Consider the following 16,005-nt stretch of genomic DNA (forward strand, 5'->3'; position numbering starts at 1 on the left):
GCTTCATTATTGGTTTTGGTTTTTTTTTTTCCTTTAAATTGACAGCCAAAACTATTGGGAGGGGGGCGAAGTTAAATTAAACCTAAATTTAATGCAAATGTTCACTTTGAATCTATATTTCTCCAAGAAGTTTCAGTGCAGTTTTACACTTCTCTTTTTTTTTTGCTTTGTTCTGATGCCCAAATGCTTACCCTCCCTGTCCTGAGGATCAGAAGCAAAGCCATAAATCCATGAGCAGTTGACTTGGAAGCTGTGTGTCACAAACTGGCCAGAGGGAGCAGAGCCACCATCAGTCCATCGTGCTGATGACCAGCTGATGAAATTCACAGTGAAAAGAATTTCTTACTGAGTGAGGGTCAGTGAGTGAGCAGCAGCAGCTGAGAGCTTGTTTGTCTCAGGCATTGATCAGGGCATATTTTCAATCATCTGAAGCATCATCCTGTTTGAAGCAGTCACAGTCAGGAATTTATTTAGGACACCAAACCTCCAACATAAACATGGTTGAATCCTGGAAGAAAACGAACAGAGACAACAGCTTTGTGCCATTTCTTTTGTTTGTATAATTAATGTTCAACATTAAGTGCTCACTGGGCTGACACATCCGTGGTACCAGCAAAGTAAATTCATTCAGATACAAACAGTTGCTCTTGTATTGTTTTTGGAGCTATATGGTACATTTGTTCAGCTCCCTGGTAATGCTTTAAAAGCTAATTAGTTTGAAAAGTAAACAAAGATGCAAATATACATCAAGAAGTTCCAGTTTGTTGTCTCTGATGTTTTGGTTTGAAAAAACCCAAGAAGAGAGAACCATGACTTCACTGAATTACTGACAGTGCTGTGGTTTCTATTTCCTGTTGATACTTTCTTTATCCAGACTAATTCTAAAATAATTGAAACCAGTACTTCAATTTGTGCAAATTTTCAGCTGAAACAAGTCAACAAAAACAGGGATAGTGCAGAGGAGCCCACAAGTGCCCAGGTGGGATATTTATGCACAAAGATAACAGAGCCCTCAGGCAGTTTCCCTGCATCTTCCAGGGATGACAAACCTGAGATTGCTGTAGTGAAAACAGGTCTTCATCAGGATTTGGGAACCAGAGCTGTTTCTGGATGCCACCCTGCTGGTATTCCATGAGGCTGTGACCTGGGCATAACAGGGAGAAAGAGGACAAAGTTAAGGCCTTCCAGATCTAGCCAGAAAATTAGATTTTTTTCAATGATAAAACTATACAATTGACACTTAGATATAGACTCAACAATGTCCAGTAACTTATCAAAGGCAGTAGTTAGTGATGATGATGATGATAATAATAATGATAATAATAGTAGTAGTAATAATAATAATTCATTAGCCTGATATAAGGGAGCTCCTGGTTCACATTTCTAAGGGAACAGTCAGATTACAAAATCCTTAGTCAGAATTTATGCCAATATTCTCCAACATGACAATTATTTAGGGCCTGATGCTATCTCACTGAATTAGAAAGTTTCTCACAAGATTGTCTCCTGGTCTCAGAAAGTCCTGCCATTAGATTCTTGTTCCAGAATCATTAATTCACTATTCTGTCTCTCAGTAGGACACTGTGCTTGCACATCCATCTTTTAGAATGGTCTTTTAGTCTAAAATTGTGGTTCCAGCATGGCTGAATACTGTTTATTGATGTGGAAAAAAAAGTCTGATCCTGAAAGTATTAACATATATATTCAGGTATTGAAGAGGTGATTTGTCCCACAGAGAGAATTATGATTTTTAAATAAGAGAAGGGCTATGATGCATGAGACTGTGAGGTGATTGCAATATCAAAGGAGGAAAAGGGAAAAAATGAATTTTCCAATTATTTTAGTAACCTTACTCACTCAATAGTATGTAAATTATTGTAATTTATTTAGATGAAATTTGTGTAAGCAAAAGTATTTTCCTAGGTACATTAGCTTATCAAAAAAAGAATTTCTGGGAAGTTTCCTGAAGGTTTCTTTTTGTGGTGATTGAAACAAAACCCACGTCCTAAAGCTATTATGGTAGCAACAAGGATTTTCTGGCTGCATTACTTGTTCACAGATGGTTAGCCTTTGACATGGCAATGAGATTGTTCACTTCTGCAAGATGTTAGCACAGATCAATAAGAAAACTGTCTTACAGAGGGAGCACCTGTTTGTCAACCAAGGCTGCCTTAAAGGTATTGCTGATATTACATTTTTGTTTGTTCAGTGGAAAGTCAGTAGTTTCTCTGGCTGCAGGGTTAAATTCCTTCTTTGTTAGTGTGCACTTTGATAGGAGAAGGCTCCCACTGGAGCAAGAGGGAACCCACATTTGCAGTGCTGGGTAACTGGGTAGGTTGAGCTTGAAAATCTGTTCCTTTTGCTCCATTTTGGGCCATGGCTATTGCGAGTGCTAGTTTAGTTTTCTGCCAAGCAAAAAAGCATCTTTCAGGTTTTAAAAGAAATATTTGGGGATGGCTTTATCCACAGGAAACGGGGCCTCTGCCAATTTACCAGTGACAGTAAAATATGTGTTAACAACACATAGCACTGAAGTACAAGGCTCATAATAAAAAGAATCAGAGAAATCTGAAGGCCCAGGAAATAATGTAAGTGTATCTAGAAAAAAAAAAAAAAAAAAGTGAACTAATATACGTGGGGAAAAGAAGTATTCAAGGATTAATGCTGGAAAATTGCCAGCTACTACAATGGGGATGGAAAAAATAGGAAAGTGATGGCATTTTCTCCTGGAGAAGGAGGTAATAGTGTCTCTCCTTGTTGAGAACACTGCTGGGAAGCACAGAGCACCATTTCAATTAGATATGGCATTCTTCTTCCATCCCAGACTGTTGGCTGGATTTTCTATTACAGAGCATCTGCCTCTGTTTCTACACCCTGATTTTTATTCCTTGTCCATCTCCTCAGTGCTGATGTGCCCGGGCAGTAATAATACCAATGTATCTGGTAGTTTATACACTGATGATCAAATATTCTTGAAACTATTAACTTGTGCTGGTTGTCTATGTTTTAGTTAATAGTACTGAAGAGCTGAGTAGAGATAAATGCTGGATTGGGAAAATAGGGCAGATTTTCTCTCTTGAATGGAGATAATAATGCTCATCCAATTTACAGCACAGAATTTCTATCACTTTCAATATTAATGTAATTGTTATATAGTGGAATTTTAAAAACATCAGTGATGTCAGTGATGCTGAGAAGAGCTGTGGACATCAGTAAGGTGATGGGGACAGGCTCATGAAGAAAGGTGAAGTGAAGCAGCAAATGCACAGCTTGTCTAAGTGGTGATAATGATGATGGGGGATGTGATGACCATCAGAAACATATCTGACATCTGTAAATGTGGAACAGGGAATAGCTGTGTTCAGTTGGTCATAGCATCACAATTAGTGTTAATGAGGAAAACTGAGCAAAAGAAAACAGAACATTCTTTTTCTGTTCAGCCCAATGGTAGTTCCCATTAAACACTAGAATGGCATCTTCAAAGGATCCCCTGTTGCACCAGCAGAAGTCCAATTGCTTAAATAATGAGAAAATAAATTGAGCAAGATGCTCATGAGTGTGTGGAGGGCAACATTTTGATACTGGGAAAGATTTGGGCAAGATGACCTCTTCTGCTCCTAATTACCAGCACACCATTAAGGAGAGTTGGCAGAGCTGTCCTATTTCTAGTTTAGAGGCTTTTCCCAATTTATTTGATTTCTAGTGAAGGCCCAGTTTATAGCCAACATTACCCAAAACTTTTCAGGCTGGAAATGCAGCAGCTGAATTGAGGGCTCGGAGCACTGGGGTCGTTTCTCTGCTGGGGCTCACCTGGAGCTGGATCCCCATGAGCCCTGTGGGATGGCACCTGAACTGAGCTCTCTGAAGCAAAACCTTGGGGTTGGAGTGAAATGGGGTTTTTCCAGCTAGCTCAAAAGTGGACTGAGCTGGACATGAATCAGGGCAAGGCTAAGGGCTGAGGGCAGAGGGACCCTTTGGAGGCAGTGCTGGAATTAGCACAGAATCACAGAATTAGCAGCACATCAGAGGGGCTGCTTCTCCTCAGGAAGCTGCAGCACCTGCACAGGACACACCTGTGTATCTTCTTTTTGCATCATTTCCCTGGAATATTTTGGAACAAAAGTTGAATTTATTATTATCTTAATGCAAAATGGTTTCTTTGTGCCCATAAGAGACATAGCTCAAATAATTCCTTATTTCCTTCTTTGTTTGGACTTCAGCTTTCAAGACATTTTCCCCTTTCTGGTGATGATGTGAGTGTGGTGTAGTTTATTGGCTGTAGTACTCTATGGGAAATGGAATCATTTGCTAAAAGTAGTTGAGTTATGTGAATTATAACACATGCTGAGACAGGGATTTTATCTTGAATTGAAATTTGTTGACATTGGCCAGTGAAATGTCAATGTTTTTCATCAAAAATATTTTCGTTTTTAAAGAAACCTGTTTAAAAAGCAACTTTTAATTGAAAAATCGGATTCCAAATATTTTTAGATAGTGTTTGAATGAATACTGATCATCACCAAGGGTAAACAGGGGAGAGAAAAATAAATGTGTTTTCTGCCTCTTAGCTTCTGCTAACTTCAGAGCTCCCTGCATACAGCTCCTGTTTAACTAATAAAAAATAAACTAATATTCATTTCAAGCCAATGTTGTAATGTCACATGTTGCTTTCAAAGTAGGAAATTATTTGCTCCCTACACTTCCTGTATTTCCACTGGAGTATGCAGCCCTTTTTATTCACATTATAAAGGGACAGAGTGCACTGGATTGCACATGTATTCAAAGGAGCAGTACAAATCTGAACAGCAGCCAGGTGATCAATTATTAGGAGGCAGTACTGCATTGTGTTGTTCATCAGGAGCTTCCAGAGAGAAGAGAAAGAAATTGTCAGAGAGAGAAACATTCAATGCAGTTGAAAATAAAAAGGTAAAGAGAGGGAGAGAGAGAGAGTGGGGAACCAGAATAAATCAGGGTTACAATTGTATGCAGAGAGCTGGAGTGGAAAGACAGAGCAAATCATGGTGGCAGGAAATAAAATATTGCTCATCAACAGAAATAGGGAGGAGAGAGACATCAAAACACAGAGCCTCAGGCAAAAAAAAGCAGCTCAGGATAGTGACTATGGAAAATGTAGGAGAAGAGAGGTTTGGGAAGAGATTAAAGTAACATGGGAAAAGAGAAAATTAGACTTGCTTTGTTTGAGATGAACACCACCAGAACAAAACCAAAAGAAGAAAATAAGAAGTGCCAAAAGATAACATGAAATAAAATGTTCCCATTGTCCTCTCCCTTAAAATTTCAGTGAGGAGGAGGCAACTGCCCTCCCACTGAGGCTTCCCACAGTAGTGGCTGCCCTGATTGTTAAATTTTGAGAACTGCATGGTCTGAGTCCCACTTCATCCTCTGCTTCCTCCTCTTCCTCAGCCATAGTTTGGTCCTGACCAGAAGTGAAGCAGCTCAATCATGCTTCAGTCTGGAGGGAGTAGATCATTGTGAGGGGGAAATTTTAAGCTTGCTAATTCATAACCACAGCAGAGTAGCCTGAAAGTTAAAATAGATTGAGAGAGAATTCCTTGAGTTGTTAATTCATAACTGAAGTATAGCAGTCTGAAAGTTAAAATATTGCTGCTCACATACCCAGTTCCTAACATTTACTGAAGTGCTTCACTGTGCTTGAAGCTAAATAAGGTTCAGAAATGAGTGTGCTATAAATTCCTTAGGCTGGAGACTACCAGGTTCTTCTGCTATGGATAATGAGTGCAGTGTAAAATGCTTTCCATGCAAAAACAACTGATTGCTTCTGAGCCTTTGGTCCCATCCTCTGTCCTTGTGCACCAGTGTGCAGCCAGTTTCTGGCAGAGGAATGGTTTCCTGCTCAAATGCAGGACCAGCTGCTGGCAGTCACGGTATGAATAATTCTAGAAATATATGGGGTGGCATAATGGGCACACTTGTCCACTGGAAAATGCCTGGGAAGGGATTGCCTGGCATTGCTCAGCGCTGCAGAGGACAGGATTTACTGCTGCTGCTCATCACACACAGCTCCTCACAGTGACTTTTCCTTGCACATGCTGGAACTTGCAGTCTTTGTTTCCCTTCTCATGGATTTTATAGGATGGGGTCAACCCAATAGATGAAAATGTTTTTGCCACCATGGCTAGTCAATGCATCCATAAGAGATCCTATTAAAAACACTATGATCCCACACTGACTTCTCAGTTTTATACATTGGCCAAATTTGTTTAGACCCATTCCTTCCTGTTATTTTATTTATTGCCATTCACTGGAAGATTAATGCAGCCTGTACTCTGGTTATAATTCTCTCTATCAGTCTGTCTGTAGTATCTGTGCAATCCCAGCTCTTCATCACTGTGCATTCTTTATGGATCACATTATTTCCACCACTCCTTATCTAACTGCTTCATAAAAGCATCTCACACATTTATAAAGCATGACAAGAGCATTACCATAAACTATGCCACTGTGCTCAGAAACACATCATAGGCTCTCCATAGGCTAATCACCTTAGTGGATAAAATTATCTGGGGATGAATTTATCTGCAACCATCATATCAAAAGATGAACTATATAGAGCAACATTGTATTGCTTTTCCACAAGGATTTAAGATCCCTGAATCATTTTGGGATGACTCAAAGCCTGGGTTTGAAAGTTGGTTTTTGTGGAGTTGCTTTGTACTTGGTGGATTATTTTATAAATATTTTTTTTAAATCCTGAAAGTGTGACATTTTCATGTACCATATGAAAAATTCAAAGGGTGCATCATGAGCATAATAAGAAATTTTGAGTCTCTTTTAAGGCTGAAGAGAAAATTAATACGGTTTTCCAGTTTGGAGAAGTTTGGAGATGAAGGTATTCAATAAATGTATTAGGCAGTTTTAGAGATCTGGTGCTTGGGGAAAGCCTGTTGGGCATAAGTCAGGCTCTGGCAGGACCAAGCTGTGCTTGCATATTAGACATAGAATAATTTCTAAATCCTTTCTTAGTAACCATTTCTCATGCACATTCCTATATTCATTTCTCATCAGCAGCTGTGACTGAATTACTTATTTCTTATCAACTTAATTATTCCATCCAGAAAGAGAGTAGTCCTGTCTTTCTTTCATTGTGTGTTTTTCCTTAACACTGTTTCTTTGGATGTCTTTTGCTGGCAGCATTTAGAGCATTTTGAGATTCCAAGAACAATATTCTGTGGTTCACTCAAATTTTATTGTGAGGGTATTTCCAGGCCTAATTCCACTTTGGATTTTCACTGTTCTCTGGCGAGGAACTAGAGATGTCAATATTGGAAATGTTCATTTCTGTTCAGCAGCAGAAATCTACATTTCTCCACAGCTTTGATACCTAGAAAATTTGTTCTGGGCAAGAATTGTGCAGCTGCAAAGCAATGATCAGAACAGCACAGCAGGTCTTTTTAATCTCTAGTTTATACTGCTGCCTGCAGTTTAACTTATAGGAGGAGCACTGCTTCAATACAAGCACATTACATCTATTTTGTCCAAACTCGGTTTTTTTATCCTCTCTGACATATCAAATATTAAATTTTCCAAACCACCCAAGTGACTAAGAGCATGATTTTTTTTAAAGGTACTTACAAGATTTTATGCTCAGCCTTACTGGCATACATCATTTAGACCAAGACATCCTATTTACAAGTGATATAGATTTCTAGGAGTGTCATATCTCACTGAAAGTCAATGAAATTTAAAGTCATAATGCTTATTACTTTTTGATATGGAACTTCAGTTATTTCTCAAAAGTAACATTCTTCTCTTTCTGAATTAAGTCCTGCCTCTTCACACACATCTCTTAATGGCATTCCAGAGCTGTAAATCCCACCAAGACTTCTAATTTCTAACCTCCATTTCTCAAAGTTGCTGTAAGTTGGCCTCCCTTTGAAGTAAAAAAAAAAAATCTCATTAAAAGACTGAAGATCCCCACTAAGAGAACATTGGATTCTTGCCTGCTTCGTGAGTTACATGTCTGGGTTTGTAGTTCATCAATAGAGGAGTGCTGATGTCCTTAGTGCAATTCCCTGTGACAAAAAAGCAATCAGTCCTTGGGGAGTGGCAGGGACAGCTCCACACACAAGAGGTGGGATTTTCTCATAGATTCTCTCCTTTTGGGGGTATATTTTACACAGGCATGCAAAATGCTAATTAGAACTACTCATAACCCTGCTTAAATAAGAGCTGGGAGCAGATTCCTCATCAGCATTCCTCCCCAGCCACCCTTGCCCTCTCCTTCCTCAGCCTTGCTGGTTATTCCATTTCTTTGGAGCTACACTGTGCCAGAGGCAGGAGCTGCTAGAAGGCTGCCTTCTTCTTCTGGAGACCATTTTCACTTTGATTCATCTGTAAGAGGGGTTTTTTTTTATTATTATTATTTTTTAATATGCATAAGAATAAGGTCCTGCGCAAATTTCTCAGGAGATCAATTTGCAAGGCTCTTTAGTAGAAAAACCTATTCTCTGGTGTGTGTATTGGTTTGATATGGAAATCCATAAGCCAGCCCAAGATCCAAGCACAGCTCACATGCTGGTGTGCTCTGGGTTTTCCTTGTGAATTCAAGAGCAGATTCCATATCCTTTCTGCTTTACAGAAAATACGTATTTTTAATTTCTGTGAATAAACCAGTTTGTGAGGATCAGAGTCTATTCTATTCTGAGTGTAAGTCTAAAAATCTGTAAATCTCAGATAGAAGCCTCCTGTGGCTGATGGCAGAGAGCATTAGTAGAAAATTGTAAGACTACAAATCCTTGTGCTAATTAGGATATGCATATCCTTGCTTCCCCTATTATACTGAATGGGAAATAAAATATAAATGGAAAAAAAAGTTAATATTAAATTGAAATATTAACATTCTGCTGAACAAAATATTTTAAAGATTTTATTTTCCTGTAGAAGTTACTTTGTTTTTCATTTTTGTAGAAAAGTTTATTTCATTAAAATGGCCTTTTCTGTCAAGATTACTCTCAGAAATTTAAGAGTTTTTAAGAAAAATAACCAGAGATGCCTGTGAGAATGCACGCTGCCCCTCTTAGCCCAGGAATTCTCACTCCAGAATCCATCAGAACTTTGGCTGAGTGTGAAATAGATCTTCACAGGGAACTGACCTGCTTGGTCCAGCAGCTCTTCTCCAAATTCTGACCATAGGCAGAGGCAGCACAAAGCAAGACAATCTCATTATTTGCCTTGCTCCAAATGGGGGCGTTGTGCCTTGGCACAGCACCTGGGGCCTCGACCTGCAGGGATGTTGCACCATCCCAAGGGCTCTGTCCTGTGGGCTCAGAGCTGGGGCTTCCAGGAGTGCTCTTTGAGTGACCTGGACATCAGAAAAACCTCAGGAGCTTTTAAAGTTTAACACAAGGTGCATTTCCAAGGCAAAACAAGTTTCACTAGCCATGGTCCTCTTGTTCTGTTTTTTTGTAGAGAAGCAGCAGTTTCTTTAAGGGGGTACCCTGTGTCTCCAGAACCCTTTCACAGCAGCAGCATTTGAGAAAATAATATCCCAACCCAAAACTTAATGACCCACAGTGGGAGTCACTTATGTTGCTGCTGTTGCATAGAATCTTCCCAAAAAGAAAATTATAATATAGATTTTGCATAATGAACAACAAAATACTGAATATTAATCAAAATATAAATAGAAATTTAGGGAACAGACTAATGCAGTCTATTCTGATCCACTGGGCTAAAAAAAAAAATCCACTGTATATCAGGAGACTTGCAGAGCATGTGTGGAGCATTCCAAATTCTCATGGTTATGGTAATTCCACATCTAAAGAACAACTCATCAATTTATTTGTATTTGTTTTCATAAGGGAAAATAATTAAGGAGTAATGCTGATGGGTTATGCTTAGGTCAATTTTTTGGTAGTGCCTTTGTGTTACATCAGGTTTATGAGCCAAGTTCAGCTTTTTGTGACTTCATTGATGGCAGTTGATGTTGACCTTGTGAAAAGGAGTGAAAGCCCTAAGCCTTCTCTGATTGCTCTGAAAATGCATCCTGTAAGCTTGATCCCTTTCCTTCTGGAGCAGATAAACAATGTTGGAGGATTATATGTAAAAGAAAAATTGGAGTGTAATTGCACTGTGGCTATGAGGAGTCTTCTGTTTGTTCACTTGTGAAGTGGCTGGTGATGTAGCATGGGACTTTGTTTTTCCATCTGTTACATATTCCTGTCAGAAGTAAAAATGTTGCTTTGTAAGTTCCATTGTAGTGGCTTATTATTTCTTAAAGTAAAGTATAGTATTTTCCCCTGTGCACAGTGTAGTCTGCAGTTCTGGCACATTAGCTGGCATAAACATTTTGATTAAAGCTTATGAATGTATTAATTACACCTGGGAAGTTTCCAAAGCTTATTCAAACTGAAAACTCTAAATTGCAGCCCCCAAACCTGAATTCTTTATAGTAAATGTAAAAAAATAAGGGCTGTCACAGGGTTGTTTTTCCTTTCTTTCCTTTATTGTATAAAGACATGGGGTGGAGACCATGCAAATTTTTATATCCATTCATTTCTGGGAGCGATTTTTCAGCAAGTCTACGAGTGTCTGAAGAATTTTTGCTGTCACATTGTTCAACATTTGCTTGGAGTCTATAGAATTTAAATTCTCTCCTAAATTTTCTCTGTTCTCCTAGGTCTAGCAGCAGCATCTGCATATACTTGAGCATTTTCAGAATAACAAATGAGTCCATGACCTTAGCACTGGCACTTAGACTGGCTACTTGAAGCTGTTACAAATAAATAGAGCTACCACAAACCAGCTACAGTCCTAATGAACTGTCTGGAAATGTTGATAAAATTGGTTCCATATGATTTCTTTTGTTCATATTTCCACGGTGAATCACCAGTGGTGTAACAGAGGCAGAATTTGGCCAGAAAAGCCCATGATGTTATTTGGGCACCATTATTTTTTTGCAAGTAGCAGGAACAGGTTCTTACAACAGCCTTCATCTGGATTAGGCTGTGAGGTGCATTTGCAATGAGCCAGAAGCAAATGGAACAGAGGATCTGAATTCTAAAATCACTGGGTGTGTGACCCTGAGAAGAAAGGCACATCTTATCTGTCAGCCAGCTCTGCCAGTGCCAAACAGCCCAAGAAGTCTCACCAAAGCTCTGCTCTGCTCATGCATTCATGCACACATGCATTCATTATGATTGACCTGCCCTAGGAAGGTCCATTAAGTGGAACTCATTTCAAGCACAGATGGTCCTGAATAGCTTAATGTCTGTCTGGTGGCCAGAATAAGTGAATTCTTGATGGCCTTAGACTTCTGATCACATACATGCAGCCAAGGAGGAAATGAAAACATGTTTATCATTTTGATAAACAACCCCTCTCATTGCTGCAGGACACTCCATGTAACTCAGCAGAGTCAAATACTATTAAATTGTCATCACTGTCAAAGAGAGAATGTATAAGTTTTGCTACCTGAGTCATAGTTAATGACTTCCACAATGTATAACACAAATCAGTAGTGCTGTTTGCTTTTTTTATGTTTGTTTACTGATAAGTTCAGGCTTGGCTGGAATGCAGAGGCAAGTTATAATTTTGAAGTGCAAAATATGCTTTTATTATTACCTCCTAGCTAGAGGTATAAAAAACAGAGATGACTAGAAGATGGCTTTTTGGCTTCTGCCAGGCATGCACTCAGACCTTATAGGTGATTAGACATTTTAAATCACAGCCTCCCACGGCAGACTCATACTCTTGATAAAATATTTCAGTCTGTGGTGTGTAAACTCAAGGTGGCTTTGTAACAGAGACAAAAATGAGCATTATTTCAGGAGTTAGTGTCTTCCAATTAGAATGAAACCATTTGCAGGGGTAAAAAACAGCTGCCTCTGTTTTACAGCAAGAATGATCTATTATTTCTACAGTTTCCTGTTTGAAGTCTGTGCAGAACAAGGGTTTCTGGAAGGCTGGGGAATGTGAGCAGAGTTGCAGTGACACAGAGAGTTGCCATCCTCAACATTCCAGGATCCTCCCTGGCAGGCAGGTCTGTCCCTCTGGCTTTGGTCACATTTCCTCCATGCAGAGCTGAGGCCTCCTGTGAACTGAGTGCTCAGAAAGGATCAGCTGGTTCTCACCATCAATTCCTGCTGATGTTTGGTGTGAAGAAGGTGTAAGTCATGACAAGACATTTTCATTCACCTCTGAAGCTTCTTGAAGGAAGATCAATGCTCTTCCTGATCCGCGAGTTCCAATTCCATTTCTAATCTTCTGCTTTTCTTGGGGCAGAAAGAAATTATTTTTTAAAAAATGCCAGGTGGATAAAACAGCCACTTCATGAAATGTAACTGTCAACATAACATTCAGAAGACATTTACTTTGAGGATTTTTAGGCCACTTTCCTCTCCTTTTAAATTCAATGGCAAATCCTCTATTGACTTGAATGGGTTGGATGAGGCTATTGTTGTGAAATCAAAGCCAGAAGCTACTGTAGCTCAATAGACCATAAACTTCAAAAAACAGACACACTTGTGGGTTTATGACAAGGATTCAAACTTCTGCTGCACTCACAGCCTAGCAGGTCAATAATTCCCATTTTTTTTCAGAACTCCCAGCCATGTTATATCTTCCCAGATCTTCCCATAATCCAGATGAACCATTAAGAAAAAAAAAATGGCTCAGGAAATTCATCAGATACTGGATTAGAGTATTTCTTGATGCACTCCAGCCCCCTCCCCCAAAAGAAGAAAGTTGGAAATAAAAAATACAAATCACAGGACGCACAGGTATTTCACATAACACTGAGTGATTTTCAGTGGAAACTGAAGATGGATTTGCATTCCTCTCCCCACTCAATTAATTTCCTCATTTATGCAGTTGAAGTAGATTTAAATAGAACCTCCCACCCTCAATATATTTGTGGTATATGTGTTTCTGTGAATGATGTAGTAAGGAGTATGCTTTTTCAATTAGGTTTTTTTCCCTATTCTCACTGTGTCCATTTATATCTGTCTCTATTCCCATTTTGTATCTGGCTTTTAAAAAGTCTCACATGTACAGGCATGGTTGGTAAAATCCATACAAGAAAGCACATTGCATGCAATGCTACCCAGTAGGCATCCATAGCTAAATATGCTGTAATGCAAATATCTGATCCCACTTAACAGATTTTTCAGGAAAACAGGCTGTATAACCTCCAGAATTTTCTCCATGTGAGGTGGATTTTTTCTTCTCTGTCAGCACTGGAAGGGGTCTTTCTATTATTATAATTATTAATATTTGCATACTTTTATGGACTATGTAGATAAAATTTCCAATTAATGTATTTAAAATTTTAGCAGTTAAAAAAATGGTTTTTCATTGCTTTTATAGTGTCATTATGTTTTGCCCCTCCTAAACAACTACACACTTTGAGCTAAATTCATTACTGCTCCAGCAACTTGAGCTTCCACATAACAATTAAAGGTGTTATAAAGCTCTTCCACCACAACCCATTATTTTGAATAGATAACCAAATAAGCAAGACTAGGTCATGTGGTTCTTCATACTTATACAGCAAATTTATAGAGAAAATTAAACATTTAGTTTATTCACAAATATTTACCACACAGTCTATGTAGTCTAAAATTAGAAATGCTTATTACTGTGTACATTATCTTTATTGTTGAAGTTGCAATCAATAAAATCACAAATCTCTCTTCTCCTAGGGCATGACCATAAGATGGATTAAACCAATGAGAATCTTTTCATTGCTTTCAATACAATTTGGATAGGGGAACAGGGAGTTTGTGTGAAGGATTACTTCATAGAAAATGCAAGCATTTGGGGATGAGTTGATTATCACAATTCCTCTTACTCCTCAGATACACTCCAAAGCCCATTTGTCAGAGGATGGCTCTCTGAATTGTTGGGATCTCTCTTTTTTGACACCTTTTGGCTTTCAGAAAGCTTGTGTCAGCAGCCCAAACACACCTAATAACTAAGAGGTGCAGCAGCATGTCTCTCCAGATGACTTCAATGTTCACTACAGAATTAATCTCGTGCTTGCAAACTCCCCCATATGACCAACATCAGGCAAGGCAGAATCCACCCTGCCTACCTGCCCAGTGCTTCACTAAAAATGCCATATTTGTAGAAAACCCAGGTACCAGAACTCACTCCTGGTAGGGAAATGCCACTGAACTGCCAGACCTCTACCAAAACCCATTGTTCACAGCCAGATGTGGATCAGCATCTCCACACTTCTTATTCTCCTACAGCACACAGTGCCAAAAGCTCTCAATATTCTTTCAAAAAGAGTGAAATCCAAAGATAGGATTAATGTGGTTTATGCTGCAGTAAAAGCAGCATGTACTTAATGGCATGAAGAAATAATGCTCTTCTAGAAAATCTTGCACATCCTGCCCTTTAGTGGGCAGCACATGAGGTTTTGTGCTAAGTTGAAACAAACCCTGCCAAATTTGTGCTGTAATTTCAGAAAGCAGCCAGATATCTGTGGGGAGCAGCCTGACACCATTAAACACTGAGTGATTGTGAGCTAAATGCAATCTGAACTGAGGAATGGAGAAATTACCTGGGCAGGGCATTAGCCCACCGTGGTGTTTGTCTCCTTGCAGAGCAGAGGTGAAGGGGAATGGCCCACCTGACACTTCATTTCTGTGCTCAGCATATGGCACAAACACCGAGCACTCATCAGCCCAAAGCCACCATGGATCTGTCGATCACCCCCCTGTGCTCTCCTTCTAATAAAACTACTGCAAATGCTCAGAAAGAACAATTAGGGAGGAGACAAATCAAACCTGATGATCTCACACACAGTGGAAATGTTTCCTGCCTTAAATCTGCCAATCTAGTGAGTGGGAAGTGCTGTTGGGCCACCCTGTAATCTGGGGAGACTGTCATTCCCTAAGGGCTGAGAACTAGCACAGAATCAAATATTTGAAGAAATATCTTATTTCTAGATGGATTCCCTTAGTCTCTGTCCTTGTATGAGAAAACATTTGGGAAAAAGGTTTCCAATATTGCAAGCATAAAACCAGCCAACATGGGTTGCACATTTTCTATAGTATTTTACCCACATTTCTTCAGGCCTAGACATTGACAACATTATTTTTAGGCCAGAAATTATGTGGATGTCACAGAGATTTCTAATATAAGAAAGGCAAGGGAACTTATCTATGTTTTCTATTAAAAAATGTAGTGTAGCAGCACCTGGCTGATTTGGGAGCACACAAAAAGAAGGAAATAAAACTGTAATCCCACCTGTAGAGAAGCTGGGCAGAGGCAGACAGGAGCACGCCTGGGTGCTTTGATTAGCCACTGCTGCTCTTCCTAATCAGAGTGTCAATATTCTCTTTTCTTTTTTTTTTTTTTTCTTTTTTTTTTTTTTTTTTTTTTTGCCAGAAGGAGGAACGTGTGAAGTTATAGCAGCACACAGATGCTGTAATAAGAATCGAATTGAGGAAAGATCACAAACAGTAAAATGCTCCTGTCTACCTGGGAAAGTGGCTGGGACTACAAGAAACAGACCTTCCTGTGTTGATGGCAAGTAGCTCCTCCTGTGTATATGTTTCTGTTTGTGTACTATCCATTAGAGCTAGAAAGCTGTAAATCCACAGACTGTGCATAGAAATTTTGTTGTGTTCTTTATTTAATGAAATATAAAAATCTATAAGCATAAGTATATATTTAGATCACTTTCTTGCTACTTCAGTGCATAGCTCTGTGCACGTGGATCATGTTAAGGTTTGACTGAAAACTGGAAGAATATTGCCCAGTATGGATGCTTTGATGAGTATAAGAGATTTATTATTGATAAATACCTGGATAAAATTATCCCTTGAGTCACTTCACGGGGCCCCTTCGGTGCCACATTAGTTTTGATTCATAAATATTTCAAAGGACAACTGCTATTCATTTTGATTTAATTAGTCATTTGGAAAGTCAGTGGCAAAATAACATAAATAAATGAATCTCATATTCTAGCCCTGAAATGAACATTACAGAAAGCAGGAAAAAAATCTTTGTCTT

General features: G+C 39.0%; 1 protein-coding gene across 2 annotated transcripts in view; it reads left to right on the top strand.

Annotated features, from left to right (window-relative positions):
• TAFA1 (TAFA chemokine like family member 1) overlaps positions 1–16,005 on the top strand; it is a 212,623-nt gene that overhangs the window by 152,694 nt on the left and 43,924 nt on the right. The window contains exon 3 of one of the 2 annotated variants that reach the window (XM_077184519.1): positions 15,382–15,519. In XM_077184519.1, coding sequence (XP_077040634.1) covers positions 15,382–15,519 — 138 coding nt within the window. Of the gene's footprint in view, positions 1–15,378; positions 15,520–16,005 lie in introns of both variants that reach the window. The other variant, XM_054640200.2, reaches the window with a different exon arrangement.

This window comes from Agelaius phoeniceus, chromosome 11 (assembly GCF_051311805.1).
Source record: "Agelaius phoeniceus isolate bAgePho1 chromosome 11, bAgePho1.hap1, whole genome shotgun sequence".
Taxonomy (NCBI): domain Eukaryota; kingdom Metazoa; phylum Chordata; class Aves; order Passeriformes; family Icteridae; genus Agelaius; species Agelaius phoeniceus.